This window comes from Chelonia mydas, chromosome 2 (genome assembly GCF_015237465.2).
Source record: "Chelonia mydas isolate rCheMyd1 chromosome 2, rCheMyd1.pri.v2, whole genome shotgun sequence".
NCBI lineage: Eukaryota > Metazoa > Chordata > Testudines > Cheloniidae > Chelonia > Chelonia mydas.
Window position 1 is genome coordinate 125612181 of NC_057850.1, and position 15797 is coordinate 125627977.

General features: G+C 41.0%; 1 protein-coding gene across 5 annotated transcripts in view; it reads left to right on the top strand.

Annotated features, from left to right (window-relative positions):
- Positions 1-8218, top strand: part of CDH10 (cadherin 10) — a 152422-nt gene extending 144204 nt beyond the window's left edge. For 4 of the 5 annotated variants that reach the window (XM_037893297.2, XM_043540225.1, XM_043540224.1 and 1 more), the window contains one exon: positions 7194-8218. In XM_037893297.2, coding sequence (XP_037749225.1) covers positions 7194-7687 — 494 coding nt within the window. In that variant the 3' untranslated portion in view covers positions 7688-8218. The remainder of the gene's footprint in view (positions 1-7193) is intronic. The other variant, XM_037893299.2, reaches the window with a different exon arrangement.
- The last annotated feature ends 7579 nt before the right edge of the window (positions 8219-15797 follow it).

Below are 15797 nucleotides of genomic sequence, written 5' to 3' on the forward strand. Positions count from 1 at the left end.
CCAGGGCTCTCTCAACCCGGGCCTTAAAAACCTTTAAAGATAGAAATTCCACCACCTCCCTAGGTAACCCATTCCAGTTCTTCATCACCCTCCTAGTGTAATAGTTTTTCCTAATATCCAATCTAGACCTCCCCCACTGCAACTTGAGACCATTGCTTCTTGTTTTGTCATCTGCCACCATTTTGAACAGCCTAGCTCCATCCTCTTTGGAACCCACCTCACTCTTCTCTTCTGCAGACTAAATAAGCCCAGTTCCCTCAGCCTCTCCTCAAAACTCATGTGCCCCAGCCCCCTACTCATTTTTGTTGCCCTCCGCTGGACTCTCTCCAATTTGTCCACATCCTTTCTGTAGTGGGGGGCCCAAAACTGGACACAGTACTCCAGATGTGGCCTCACCAGTGCCGAATAGAGGGGAATAGTCACTTCCCTCCATCTGCTGGCAACGCTCCTACTTATATAGCCTAATATGCCATTAACCTTCTTGGCAACAAGTGAACACTGTTGACTCATACCCAGCTTCTCATCCACTGTAATCCCCAGGTCCTTTTCTGCAGAACTGCAGCTTAGGACAGAGGAATCCCATGCACTGCTGCAGGCTGGGGATCAACTGGCTAAGTGCAGGACTCCGCACTTATCCTTGTTGAACCTCATCAGATTTCTTTTGGCCCAGTCCTCCAATTTGTCTAGGTCACTTTGGACCCTATCCGTACCCTCAAGCATATCTACCTCTCCCCCGCAGCTCAATGTCAGCCGCAAACTTGCTGAGGGTACTATCCATCCCATCATCCAGATCATTAATGAAGATGTTGAACAAAATTGGCCCCAGGACAGACCCCTGGAACACTCTGCTTGATACCAGCTGCCAACTAGAGATCGAGCCATTGATCACTACCTATTGAGCCCAACAATCTAGCCAGCTTTCTATCCACCTTATAGTCCATTTATCCAATCCATACTTTTTGTAACTTGCTGGCAAGAATACTGTGGGAGACGATATCAAAATCTTTGCTAAAGTCAAGATATAATCACGTCCACCGCTTTCCCCATATTCACAGAGCCAGTTAACTCATCATAGAAGGCAGTCAGGTTGGTCAGGCATGACTTGCCCTTGGTGAATCCATGTTGACTGTTCCTGATCACCTTCCTCTCCTCCAAGTGCTTCAAAATGGATTCCTTGAGGACCTTCTCCATGATTTTTCCAGGGACTGAGGTGAGGAAGACCGGTCTGTAGTTCCCCAGATTCTCTTTCTTCCCTTTCTAAAGAAGGGCATTATATTTGCCTTTTTCCAATCGTCCAGGACCTCCCCCGATCACCATGAGTTTTCAAAGATAATGGGTCTGCAATCACATCAGCCAACTCCCTCAGCACCTTTGGATGCATTAGATCTGTACTTGTGCATGTCCAGCTTTTGTAAATAGTCCTTAACCTGTTCTTTCACCACTGAGGCCTGCTCACCTCCTCCCCAAACTGTGCTGCCCAGTGCAGCAGTCTGGGAGCTGACCTTGTCAAGTTTGACTGCTCTGCATTTGTTTTTATTATGATTTCTAACTCCTCCCCATATGGATATCTAGTAGGAGTCAGAGTAACAGCCGTGTTAGTCTGTATTCACAAAAAGAAAAGGAGTACTTGTGGCACCTTAGAGACTAACCAATTTATTTGAGCATGAGCTTTCGTGAGCTACAGCTCACTTCATCGGATGCATACTGTGGAAGCTGCAGAAGACATTATATACACACAGAGACCATGAAACAATACCTCCTCCCACCCCACTCTCCTGCTGGTAATAGCTTATCTAAAGTGATCATCAAGTTGGGCCATTTCCAGCACAAATCCAGGTTTTCTCACCCTCCGCCCCCCCACACACAAACTCACTCTCCTGCTGGTAATAGCCCATCCAAAGTGACCACTCTCTTCACAATGTGTATGATAATCAAGATGGGCCATTTCCTGCACAAATCCAGGTTCTCTCACCCCCTCACCCCCCTCCAAAAACCACACACACAAACTCACTCTCCTGCTGGTAATAGCCATTATAGGGAGAGTGGATACTTTGGATGAGCTATTACCAGCAGGAGAGTGAGTTTGTGTGTGTGTGGGGGTGGGGGGGTGAGAAAACCTGGATTTGTGCTGGAAATAGCCCACCTTTATTATCATGCACATTGTAGGGAGAGTGGTCACTTTGGATAAGCTATTACCAGCAGGAGAGTGAGTTTGTGTGTGTGTGTTTTTTGGAAAAAAGGGGGGGTGAGAAAACCTGTATTTGTGCTGGAAATGTACCACCTTGATTTTCATGCAGGTTGTAAGGAGAGTTGTCACTTTGGATAGGCTATTACCAGCAGGAGAGTGAGTTTGTGTGTGTGGTTTTTGGAGGGGGGTGAGGGGGTGAGAGAACCTGGATTTGTGCAGGAAATGGCCCACCTTGATTATCATACACATTGTGAAGAGAGTGGTCACTTTGGATGGGCTATTACCAGCAGGAGAGTGAGTTTGTGTGTGGGGGGGCGGAGGGTGAGAAAACCTGGATTTGTGCTGGAAATGGCCCAACTTGATGATCACTTTAGATAAGCTATTACCAGCAGGAGAGTGGGGTGGGAGGAGGTATTGTTTCATGGTCTCTGTGTGTATATAATGTCTTCTGCAGCTTCCACAGTATGCATCCGATGAAGTGAGCTGTAGCTCACGAAAGCTCATGCTCAAATAAATTGGTTAGTCTCTAAGGTGCCACAAGTACTCCTTTTCTAGTAGGAGTCAGAAACTGATGTATGTTGTAACTCAGAAAAATAAATTTTTTTCCTCAACAAATCAGCTCCCTGAATTCATAGTCAGAGCTGCTTATTTTGACTAAAAGAAGTGTTTAGTCTTATTACTATTTAAGCACCTTCAGGTGTTTGAGAGAAGGACTTGGATTATATTCCTCCTTGTGCATTGCCAGCAAGAATGCACTGTGATATTCCAATCAGTTACACTTGTACAGACCCCCTGCAGTCATATTGGTTGCATAGGTCTATCTGAGGACACCATGGGCTGCAGTAATGGGTGTTCATATGTGAGAATAAAACAACACAGCTTAGGTCTGATAGGCACAGATGAGTTTCCAGGGCTAGCAGGGTTTTTTGGTTATTGGTGGTGGTGGTTGTTTTTTAAAGCTCTTTATAAATAAAAAGATGCTTTATTTGAAACTACTGTCATGGAAGATGGCAAGCTCGCAATCACATGATGTCACTTTTCAGAGAAGAGCCTCTTTTATAAAAGAAAAGGAGTACTTGTGGCACCTTAGAGACTAACAAATTTATTTGAGCATAAGCTTTCATGAGCTATAGCATGCATCCGATGAAGTGAGCTGTAGCTCACGAAAGCTTATGCTCAAGTAAATTAGTTAGTCTCTAAGGTGCCACAAGTACTCCTTTTCTTTTTGTGGATACAGACTAACATGGCTGCTACTCTGAAACCTCTCATTTATAAGTAACGGAAGCCACCTACGCTCAGGTCTTAGGGTGGGTAACCTGACTTTGCAGGGTCATTACCAATCTGGTGGTGAGGAGAGAAAAGTAGATTAGTTTAGGTGTAGTGTGTGGGTTCCAGTCCAGGACCTATGAAAAGAGCAGCTGTCGCAGGTTGTTCACTAAATTTAGATTCAGATGGATCGGTGCATTAGCATAGCTTTAAATTTACAGACTTGTTTTAAGATTCAAGTCGGTGTCTAGGCCCAGCACTACCTGCTAATTATTGCTGAAATGGGGCAGGAGGGAAGGAACTAGTCCGGTCCCACCAAGGCAGGAAGATGATGATGATGATAGTCTGTATGATAATCAAGGAAATAATTTTAAATATTTAATTCTTTATTTAACATTTTAATAAGACTTTATATTATGTTGTTCTGTATTTATTGGTATCATTTTCATTTGAAATGTGTAATTTTGTGTGGCACAGCACAAAAGCTTAGAGTTTAGTGTCAGAAATACTGTTACTTGCAGCACCAATCCTGATCCTGAGAGAAATTAATGTAGTCCTGTGATTAACTTTGAAATAAGGTCATATCAGTAAACAAATATGCTTACTGATATGACCTTATTTCATAGTTGACACAAAGAAACCATTAATGAATTGTAGTTTGGGATTATCTGCAGTATGACCATGCAAATTGCATATGTGCATGGTGTCTGGAGTGTCTCACAACTGAGAGTGACTATCTCAGGGTAGACACCCCAAGCTGGTGGTGTGTTCTATAATTAGATTTCACCAAACCATTAAAAAAGGTGAACTCCTAGATCACAGCAGGTTGCTCCCTGTCCTGAGAGACCAGTTACTTACCCCAGGTCAATTGGTACTCTACATCTTTCACCAAAGATAACACTGGTAGCCAATTCTATAGTAAACTATTCAAAGGAAAAGAGAGTTATTAAAACCTTAGAGCAGGTAAAATATATGTATACGTGAGTCACAATTTGTAATTCCAAATGGTGGCAGTGGTGAAAGAAACTGCTAGTTTCCCAAAAGTCTTTTCAGGGTACCCAGATTACCTCTGGGGATCTCCACTTTGCATCTGGCATACTTACCTGTAAGAATTCAAACAGTCCAGAGATGAAGGATCTTTCCTTAAGTCCATACTTATAGCTTCTTCTCATAGAAAACAAGCGAACAGGGTCACTACCTACTTGGGATTTTTCTTTGATGATGGAGAGTGAGGAATGCATTTTGCGTCTTTGTTCACTGATTACAACACACAATGACCACTTGCTTTGAAATTAGCACTTTTCTGTTAAACTTCTTCATATGCATTCCACAAGGCTTCTTCCTTTTTTGACGGGTTATTTAGTTACAGGGGTATACACAACGTAAAATGTTTGCTAGTACATTATAATGGGATACAGAAAAGTGAAAACAATGCCAGTAACATCCCACTTGTTTTCATGCAGTTTCAACACGAAATGCACTCTTATGCAATCACTTTGATCTATACAAATACACAACCGAATTGACCTGGGGCTTTGACATGAGCTGGCACCTGGTCTGCCACCATCACACGTGGGATCAAATCTACTAGTTTTATTCAAGTGGCAGTCATATTGGGATTACAACTGTAATTTCTCAGCACACATCACAGAAGGTGCTTATCCTTTAGAATTAGGATTCTAATCTTTAGTTGGGAAACTGCATTGTTATCCCAGCGGGTAAATTTCCCCATTTAAAAGTCTGTTTTCTACAAGACATTTTGAAATAAACAATTTCCACAAGTTCAGTTTTTGAAAACAAAAATAATTGAGTATTGTTAGATTTCTTTCTCCATTTTTTCCCTCGCTTGAAAAGGAGGTGGGAAACCCATAAACTTTCTGATGGTATTAAAGTTAATATCAGAAAGGGTATATGTGTGTAGCTCTTTTATGCTCTTCCAGTTCATGAAAGTATTGAAGTATAAAATGAAAGAAAGTGTTATTTTCATAGTACTTTGAATTTGAAAGTGTTTTTCCAACTGGAAATATTTAAAGAATGTTTCCACCAGCCTGTTTTTCCAGTGAAAAAGAGGGAGGGAAAAACCCTGAAAATACCCAAATCAAAATGGAATAAATATATTTTGTTTTCTAAAAACAAAAATAAAAAAAATAATTTTATTTTGAAATGCTGATTCAAAACAACTTATTTTTTCCAATCATAAGATTAAATTTTTCCATCTGTTTCCTGGGGGCGGGGGGAAGTGTTAGAGGAAGAGACACTTTCTGATTGGGAGGAAAAAAAAAGTAATTGAACTAGCTTTACTTATTAGGTGGCTCAGTGTTTCATACACGCAAGCCTGTAGTCAACTAAAGTATGAATACTGCTGTTTGGGTCAAGAGGTCTCAAATGTTCTAGTCGCTAGAAAATCCCATTTACGAGTTGACCGCAGTCATATTGCTTGTAGCCATTAAAACTGGTTGATTCACAAATACCTTGGTGACTAAGAGTCTGAGCAAAAGCTCACTGAGGTTAATAGTTTTCATATTAGATGATAGAATTAATTGGTTTCAATGGGCTTTGGATTAGGCCCTAAAAGTTCATCTCCCTATGAATTTTTCTTCTATGTAAAAATGTTGACATTTCCTGAAAGTTTAATAATAAATTTAACATGAATAGATTTGTTTAAAAAAAAAACTACTTGTCCTTTGTTAGTTATTAAGTTCAAAAACTGAGGTAACGTATAATTTAAATGACCAAACAACACTAATTTATAATGAACAGTTGGCAAACCAATTACACTATAGTCTGAATATTATTCATGTATGCTATTTTGTGAATACCTGCCAAATACACTCATAAAAAAATCAAGCTCAATTCACACATTATTGGGAAACCAAAAATGGGCTGAATGCCTATTATTCATAACAGTTATCAAGGCACGCTAAAAAGTAGTCAGTATCTTTGGACACAAAGTGAATTTAATTCTAAATTAAAAGATTATAGCTTAATTGAAACAATTATACAGCATATATGTGTTCAAGTGAGTGTGTTTTCATAAGGGAGATAGAAACAAGGTAATTTAAATTCCAGTTTCATTAGAAGGAGTTCCTCTTTCTTATACTAAAAGAATATATGTTCACTACAAACAATAAAAAGTGACATCTGTCTTCTCTCTAACTGCAACCAGCCATAAAACAGCACCACACTATTTCTCACACAAAATCACCATTGCAACAGAGACCTCAATCAGCAATATCTTGATGATATATTCTCTTCAAGTAGATTCCTGTGCACTAGTTCACAAATGTTTAACGTTAAATAAAGTGGTCAGAAACAAGCTGTTTGGAGTGGAAGGATACCAAGATGGAATTTTATAATTTTCAAAGTAATATTTAATTAACTGCAACTCAAGCACCGTTTGAGCAGTCTGCTTGAAACCTGCAAAAAAATATTCTCCCTCATCATCAAAGTAGACCTGGCCATTTGCAGACCAAACCAATGTCCCTATTCAAAGATACAGAAAATATCTTATTCTGAGTGCATCCTGTCTTCTTAAGCACAAGAGAGGTTTTACACAATACATGGTAAGGTGATCAAAAACCAGGATGGAGTTCTTGCTGTTTCAGGGACTCTTAAGCTTAGTTGGTAAAATTAAAATAAAGTAAAGCTATTGTTTCTGCTGGGCTTGCCATTGAGAAATTGTTAAACGGAGATCTTTAGTTTATCAATCTGCTATTCTGTTTTTTTGTGTTTTTTTAAGTTATAGTGGTACTATTTGCTGCTCTGAAGAGGCAGCGAAAGAAAGAGCCTCTGATCCTGTCTAAAGAGGACATCAGAGACAACATTGTGAGTTATAATGATGAAGGTGGTGGAGAGGAAGACACTCAAGCCTTTGATATTGGCACACTGAGAAATCCTGCAGCTATTGAAGATAAGAAGCTTCGACGAGATATTATTCCTGAAACATTATTTATACCACGGAGGACTCCTTCAGCACCAGATAATACAGATGTCCGAGATTTCATTAACCAAAGGCTAAAGGAGCATGATATTGATCCCTCCGCACCACCATATGATTCTCTTGCAACCTATGCCTACGAAGGAAATGATTCTGTAGCTGAATCCTTGAGTTCCTTAGAGTCAGGTACTACTGAAGGAGACCAAAACTATGATTACCTCAGAGAATGGGGCCCTCGATTTAATAAGCTAGCTGAAATGTATGGTGGAGGAGAAAGTGACAAAGACACTTCTTAACCTCCGATAGGGTCAGTTTGAGAGGAAGTAACTTGACAGACACCTTCTCCACTCAACAATATTAAACATTCAGGAAAATTTTCCTGCCACTCAGCACAATGGTTTTCTTTTTAATTTGTTCATGGTCATTCATTCTTTCTAGTAGGATGTCACAGAATATATACAGCATTTTATTTAATCACCTTCCAAGAGCCAAAGCTATGGAAATTCAGTGTTGTCCATTTTAGTAAGTAAAAGTACTTTCAGAAGCTTGAACAGGGCGATATTCCCTTAAGCAACCTCATGTACAAGCCGCTTTTGTTAGGTACATGTACTACCCTTGCAAGTGCAGCTTTTAAGAAGGCAAAGAAAAAAAAAGTATGTCCAGTTCTGTACATTAACATTTAAAAAAAATGTACACGTGGTGTTAATAAGTGTGATATGCAGCTGGTTTAAAAGTTTGTGCAACTTCATTTCATCAAATTCTATCTGCCAATGTTTTATATTTATATTTTTGTATTTATTTTTAAGAAATAAACCAGTTTTTACAACTATGTTGCCTGTTCTGGGAGATGAATTATGAATCCCTTCCCTCCAAGATAGCTATCTATACACTCAGGCTGAAGGACAGAATACAATTACTCCTGTAACAGTGCTTACTCCAGCCACTTTTATGCTGTCTATATTTAATCAAACATTTCCCACCAAAATTTAGAAGTGAATGTGTTCAGAGGGAGAAGATTGGGGGGTCCATTCATTTGAAGAGGAAAAAAAAAACAAAACACACCAATCTTTCAAATGTGACCAAGAAGGTGGGAAGCAGCACCACTGGGAAATCAAGTTCTATTTCAAGAATACAACGAGTTTAAGTCATGTGACTAAAAATTTGCAATATTAGACTTTAAATCAGTAGGACTACGCAAATGCATGAGGACTACTTGGGGCTTCAATACCTCTAATATAGCTTCTCTTTGCTGGTCCAGAGTCCTATTAAAGCCACTGAGGTTAATTTAACTATAACAGTTAATGTGGAAAAAAAAATAGTTAAAAAAATTTACTTCTTTTTTGTTAAGGCACCTTAACTGATTACAAAGCTATAGTTTATTAGATTTATTAGATTGTCTAATTTAAAGGTGAATTTCCTCTTCAAAAGGATTACAGACTGACAGCACTGAAAATATCTGTCCACAGAACAGGCACACACCCCAGTTTTTACTAACATGCCTCATTGAGTATCTAATATTTTCCAGAGATCAAATTAAAAAAATGTTACAAACTCAAGATTTATAATCTAGTAACAGGATCTAATGATTACAGAACAAAGCATATATTCAAGAGAACTTGGTTCTCTGACTCTCCCTCAAACTTTAGATTATACAAAATTTGTCTGTGGAAAAATCAAAGATTATTTGACAATGAAATATTTTCCAGAGCCTTTAAAGTGGAAAAAATCATACATATATTTGGTGGAATGAAGATTTGTGTAGTGTAACTTTTTCCAATTTTCTTACTGGCATAAATTCAACAACTATTTTAACAATATTAGCTTTTGGAGAGATGTAATATGACATTCTTATTATAGCACAAATCTCTTCCTTAATGGAGTGCTTAAAACCAGTGCAGTTGAGAAAATAAAAGGTAGGCAGTCATGATCGTTCCTTCAGCGTAGAAAGGTCAAACTTTTAATGAGTTAAATCTTTGAATTGTAAAAAACCATGCAGATTGATTTCACCCTTGATTCCCTTTATTTAAATTGATTTTAGCTCATGAAGAATTCAGAGTGATATATAGCATTTTCCATTTTATCTGATACAAAATATGTCAAAAATCATCAGTTCAAAGCTATTTCACAACTATTTAGATCATTTAAACAGCTACCCTTTTCCATGGTTATTTCGACACAACACACAAAAGTTGATCTGCCTTCTAGTTTTATAACAAAAGTCTATTCAGTTACAGTGATGTAAAAAATTATTGACTTTAATGATGTTACTGTAGTTTCAATGGTGTAACTGAAAGAAGAATTTTGCTCTTAGCATTTATAAACCAAAAATGGGATGGGAGACTAAGTGAATCTGACTTACCAATAGGTCATCTGCAGAACTGAGTAAATTCCAAATGCAGAAGATTAAAGTTTCTTTGACAAAACTTTTATTTTCACATCCAGATTTCCCAAATTTCCCAGTAATAGCAAGAACAACAACATTAATTTAATTACAAGTGGACACACTACCCAAAGACCAAGTTCCAATACTGTCCTCCATTTACAGAAGAATTGATATCAGTAAGTCTCCATTTAATGTAAAGGGGAATTGCATGTGCAACACACAGAAGAAGTGAGGATGTATGTGTATATTGTATATACGAGACTGCACAGAAAAAATATATAACTGCACATTTGGATCAAAGTCAAACCTATGCTAGTATAAATCCAGCCAACGCTTCTGTATATTGCTCATTCAAAAAGAGTTCCAGAATTTAGTTAGCAAGCAGGAAAAATTACTCTTTAAACACATGTGCAATATTTTGATTTACATTACAATATTTATGAAAATTAAACAGAGGAAATGTCTCTTCATCACTGCAAAGACATTGAGAACTCTTTCCCTGATGAAAAACGCGGCAAAATTGTTGAGTACTAAAATTTGAGAGGGGAGTGGAACTAAAAATATAGCTGTTACCTCTTAGGGACCATGTTAGCTGCAATCTTTCTGTTAGTAGCCTTAGAAAATAGTTATTAAAATAAAAAAGTATACCTAACCAAAATACACACAGGAGTGTGCAGGGAACCAGTAATCATGGATCCAGATTATATGTCAAATAGACTCAGTCAAATTTGTCAAAATTCATATAGCAGAATGTACGACAGAGCCCAGATTTAATAAAAATACATTTTGTTGTTGAGGCAGTTGTCTGTGTGCTCATATGACATAAATGATCATAGAGGAAACCAGTCCCAACACAGAAAAATACCTACATATTGTAGTGAAGATGGAACTTCAAAAGGTTTACAGCTTAGTTCAGCTAAGTATCCAAGAATTCAGATACTCATCTAAACTCTATCAACCTACGGCCCCCAACCACTAAGCTTCAGTCCCCAACCTAATCTCCCACCAACCCCTATCACAGGAAATAGGGTGGGAAATGGGGAGTTTGTAAAATAAGATCTTCTCATGGACCTACCTCCTTTCCTCAGTGTTTACAGAATGACAACACTGATTCATCATGCCTATCTCATGGTGTCTTCAGGAGAAAGGGATGATAACAAGCCAGGGGAAGGGAATAAAATGCACATAAAATAGCCAAATGAGTGCGCTCCACTGCCCAGTTCCAGCTACATCCATCAATTTTTTTCCCAATCTATCCATTACCAGCTCCATGCAGATATCAATCCATCCACCCACCTACTACAAAGTGAATCAGCATCTTGCCAGTCAATTCATTTCTATATCCCCCTATAGGCTAATTCCACACTCTGGCACTTCGAGTGCAGAAGTTGGGGGCTCACAAGGATTCTAAAAATTAATACTGACCACTCCAGGCTTGTATTAACTCTCAAGGTTACAGCTTTTCTCTGACCATGAATTGGTAGATGCTGCCACCACCCAAGCGTGGAACCCCTTTGATAGCCCAGGAAGGCGCACTAGGGAATTCCTTCTTGTGGGGTACCCTCAAGCCCTTTCACCCCCCCTCTGGGGAAGAGCAAAAAAAAAAATAAGGAAATCAGCTGTTGCCACCAGCTAATTAAACCACATGTGCACAAACCTCTTAAGATGCAAAGATCCAAATCTGTTCCTAAAAAAGGTAAAATTTATTAATAGAAAGAAAGAAAATACAACTGGGATCTCAGGCTATTTATAGATTTTAAAAGAGCAACTACATGGATTAAACATTAAGAATAGCTTTCTTGAGGTCCAGCTTAAAGGTTACAAGCAAAACAAAAGCACCTGGGGTAAGCACAGAGGAATCCAAAAGCCATAATGAAATAAAAGGGATAAACCTAATTGTATTTTCCTAGACATTTCCCTATCTACTTACCTATCTGGGGTTTTAAATGAGTAGTTTCTAGGTATGAGACTGATGATTTTTTCATACCTGGCCCAAGCTTCTTACAGCATAGTGCTGCCCTGTCCGCCTCTCCCTGGGAGAACAACAGACAGACAGACAAAAGGGGAGTCTTTTTTCAATTTTAAAAAGTTCTAGCCTTCCTATTGACTCTTTTGGTCAGGTGCCCACTCATTTCCTTTTACCTATGCATAGCAGTGAGACTTTTTAACCCTTTACACATAGAGCAATTAGAGAACAGCTGCTAAGAGAGATTTTATAGCTATTGGCTGGCTGGGTGTCCATAAAAGGGAGCTACCTCCCCCTGCCCCACCTTCATTTATCACATGCCCCCCAAATCAGAGACCGTGTTGGTCAGCGTGGTTCAGGTCGGGTCCACAATGGCTGGGATTTCTTCCTAGAGGTTTAGGAAAACAGTAAATAACATACATGCACCTCTAATTTTACTACTACTTATATGAAGAACTAAACAGTTTAAGGACTACAATGACTTGGAATACAGGGACATTTTTACCCAGCTGAGTCTGAGAAACCTTCCTAGGAGAGTGCATCAGCCACTTTGTTAGAGGCTCCTGAAATGTGTTGTATTTCAAAGTCTTAAAGAGGTAAACTCCACCAAAGAAGATTTTTGTTACTCTCTTTGACTGTGTGAAACCACTTCAGTGCAGCATGGTCAGTCTGCAGGTGGAAACACCGTCCCCAAATGCATGGGCATAGCTTCTCGAGAGCATACAGAATGGCATAACATTCTTTTTCTGAGACTGACCAGTGGCTTTCCCTCTCAGAAAGTTTTTTTGCTGAGAAACACAACAGGATGGAATTGTTGATCTGGTCCTTCCTGCATTAAAACTTAGACGCATCTGTGGTTATGACAAAAGGTTGATCGAAGTCTGGGGCCCTTAGTACAGGGTCAGACATAAGGGCTGCCTTAAGCTGGTTAAAGGCTTTCTGACACTTCAGTCCACTGAACTGCATTTGGCTGTTTTTTCCTGGTTAGGTTGGTCATTGGGATGGCAATTTGGCTGTAGTGTGGTACAAATCATCTGTAATACCCGGCCAAGCCCAAAAAGGATTGGACCTGCTTCTTTGACTTAGGGACAGACCAATTTTGGATAGCATTTACTTTAGCCTGTAGGGGGTTGATAGTTCCCTGATCCACCTGCTGTCAAAGGTACATTACCCTGTTTAGGCCTATTTGACATTTTTTGGCCTTAACGGTTAATTGTGCCTTCTTTATGTGTTGGAAGACAGCTTGGAGGTGTTCTGCCCATGAATCTGAGAATATGGCCACATCATCAAGGTAGGCGACTGCGAATTCCCCAAATCCATCCAGAAGGTTATCTACCAATCTCTGGACTGTGGAAGGTGCATTTCACAGTCCGAAAGGGAGCAAATTAAATTCATACAGCCCTACATGGGTGATGAAGGCTGACCTTTCCTTGGCTGGGTCATCTAGCAGCACTTGCCAGTACCCTTTAGTTAAGTCTAAGGTGGAGATGAATTGGGCACATCCCAATTTCTACAATAGCTCATCTGTAGGTGGCACTGATAGTTCTCTGGGCGAATTACAGCATTTAGCTTATGGTACTCCATGCAAAAGCAGTTTTCCCCATCTGGCTAGGGAACCAGAACGACTGGAGAGGCCATGCACTCTCAGAGGGATGGATTATACCCATCTGTAACATGTCCTTGATCTCCCTTTTTATTGTGGTTTTGGCTTGAGAAGCCATCCGGTACTGTTGGGCTCTAATTGGGTGAGCATCACCTGTGTCAATGGAGCGGTACACTGAAAACATTGGCGTGAAGCTGGTGTACAGCTCCTGGATTTGCTGTCACTGCTTACGCCCAAGGGTTATGGAAAGGCTCACCTCTTCTACACCATCATTGCTTTGCCCTTCACAGTAGACTCCTTCAGGCCACTCAGCGACTTGTTTCTCTCCTGGGCTGTAAACTGAAGAACCTTGATTTCTCGGGAATAAAAGGGGTTTTGAGAATTAACATGGTATACTTTAGGTTTTAGGGTAGGGTCTGGGAACACAATGAGGTAATTAACAGCTTCCAGGCACTCTCAGACCATAAATGGCTCCTCCCACAATGCTTCCATCTTATTGGCCTGGACCGCTTTCAGGACCATGACTTGGTCACCTCCTCTGAGGGAACGCTCTCTGGCATGTTTATCATACCAGGCCTTTTGCTCTTGTTGAGCATCCTGTAGGTTTTGTCGAGCAAGGGCTAGACAGTCTTTGAGAGTGTTTTGCAGGTTGGTTACAAAGTCCAAAATGTTAGTTCCTGGAGAAGATGTAACCCTCTCCCATTGCTGCTTCACCAACTGTAATGGCCCCTTAACTTTGTGGCCATAAACAAGTTCAAAGGGTGAAAACCCCAAACTGGGATGTGGTACAGCCCTGTAGGCAAAGAGCAACTGTTGCAACACTAAGTCCCAATCGCTGAAGTGCTTATTCATGAATTTACATATCATGGCCCCCAAAGTTCCATGAAACTTCTCCACTATGCCATTTGTTTGATGGTGGTAAGGGGTGGCAACCAAGTGGTTCACCCCATGAGCTTCTCAAAGATGTTTCATGGTCCCTGCCACGAAGTTAGTTCCCGAATCCATAAGAATGTCGGAGGGCCAACCTACCCTGGCAAAAATGTCTTCCAATGCCTGGCTCATGCTTTTAGCCCTGGTGTTGCTTAGAGCTACTGCTTCCAGCCACCGGGTGGCAAAATCCATGAAGGTCAGTATGTACAGCTTTCCTCTGGGTGTCTTCTTAGGGAAATGACCCAGAATATCCATAGCTACGTGCTGAAATGGAACTTCAATTATGGGGAGTGGCTGGAGAGGGGCCTTGACCCTGGTCTTGGGGCTTTCGCACCCTCTTGCCCTCCTCACAAGACCGGACATAGGTAGAAACATTCTTGCCCATTCCCTCCCAGTGGAATGACTTTCCCACATGGTTTTTGGTCCTGTTCACCCTAGCATGGCCACTAGGGTGATTGTGGGCTAAGCTCAAGAGCATTTCCCTATACTTCACTGGAACTTTCAACTGTCTCTGAGGATGCCAGTCCTTCTTGTGCCCACCAGAAAGGGTTTCCCTGTATAAGAGTCCTCCTTCTACAACAAACCTGGACCGATTAGAAGAGCTGAGAGACAGTGGGCCATTCCGTGCTGCTGTCCAAGCTCCCTTGAGGCTTTCATCCACTTCCTGCTCTGCCTGGAACTGCTCCCTTGATGCTAGAGACATTAGTTCCTCGCTGGGTTATGGACTTGGGCTTGGTCCCACTGGAAGCAATGCAGGTGATGGGGGTGTCTCTGTTGACTGTGAACCACTCTCTGCTGGTGCACTAGGTTGTATTTCAGGCTCCAGTTGAGCTTCTTACCGGTTTAGCTGCTGCTGCAGGTGCAGGCTCTGTGGTGCCCTTTGGTGCTGGCTCCCCTTACTCTGGTGGGGTTGCAAGCACGGGCTCCGGTGCTGAGTGCTCCGCAAGTTCTGATGCTTGAGCTGGTTCTGGCTGGGTCCCAGGAACTGGATCTACAACTGCTGCCATAGACTCTGGTCTGGGGTCTGGTTCCACCACCTCTGGCTGGATCCCGGGCCTGTGGTACTAGGAGACACAGACTGGATCCTTGTAGGAGGCTCAGGAATGGAGCTAGGTGTGGAGGCCTGTTTAGCCTTGCTGCAGGTGACCATCCCCACCCGTTTTTTTAGCCTCACGTGGTTGGTTAATTCTTCTCCCAGCAGCATGGGAATGGGATAATCTTCATAGACTGCAGAAGTCCATATTCCTGACCAGCCCTTGTACTGGACAGGCAACTTGGCTGTAGGAAAGTTAAATGAGTTGGTCTTAAAGGGTTTCACCATCACTTGGGCCTCTGGGTTGATGAATTTGGTGTCCATCAGGGACTGGTGGATAGCTGACACCTGCACTGCAGTGTCTCTCTACGCAGTAATCTTCCTCCCACCCACACTCAGTTTCCCTTCGCTCTGGGGGTATCTGCGAGGCATCTGGGCCAGAAGGCTCTCATTTGGATCCTGGAGTGATGAGTTGCAGTCGGCTTGTGCTC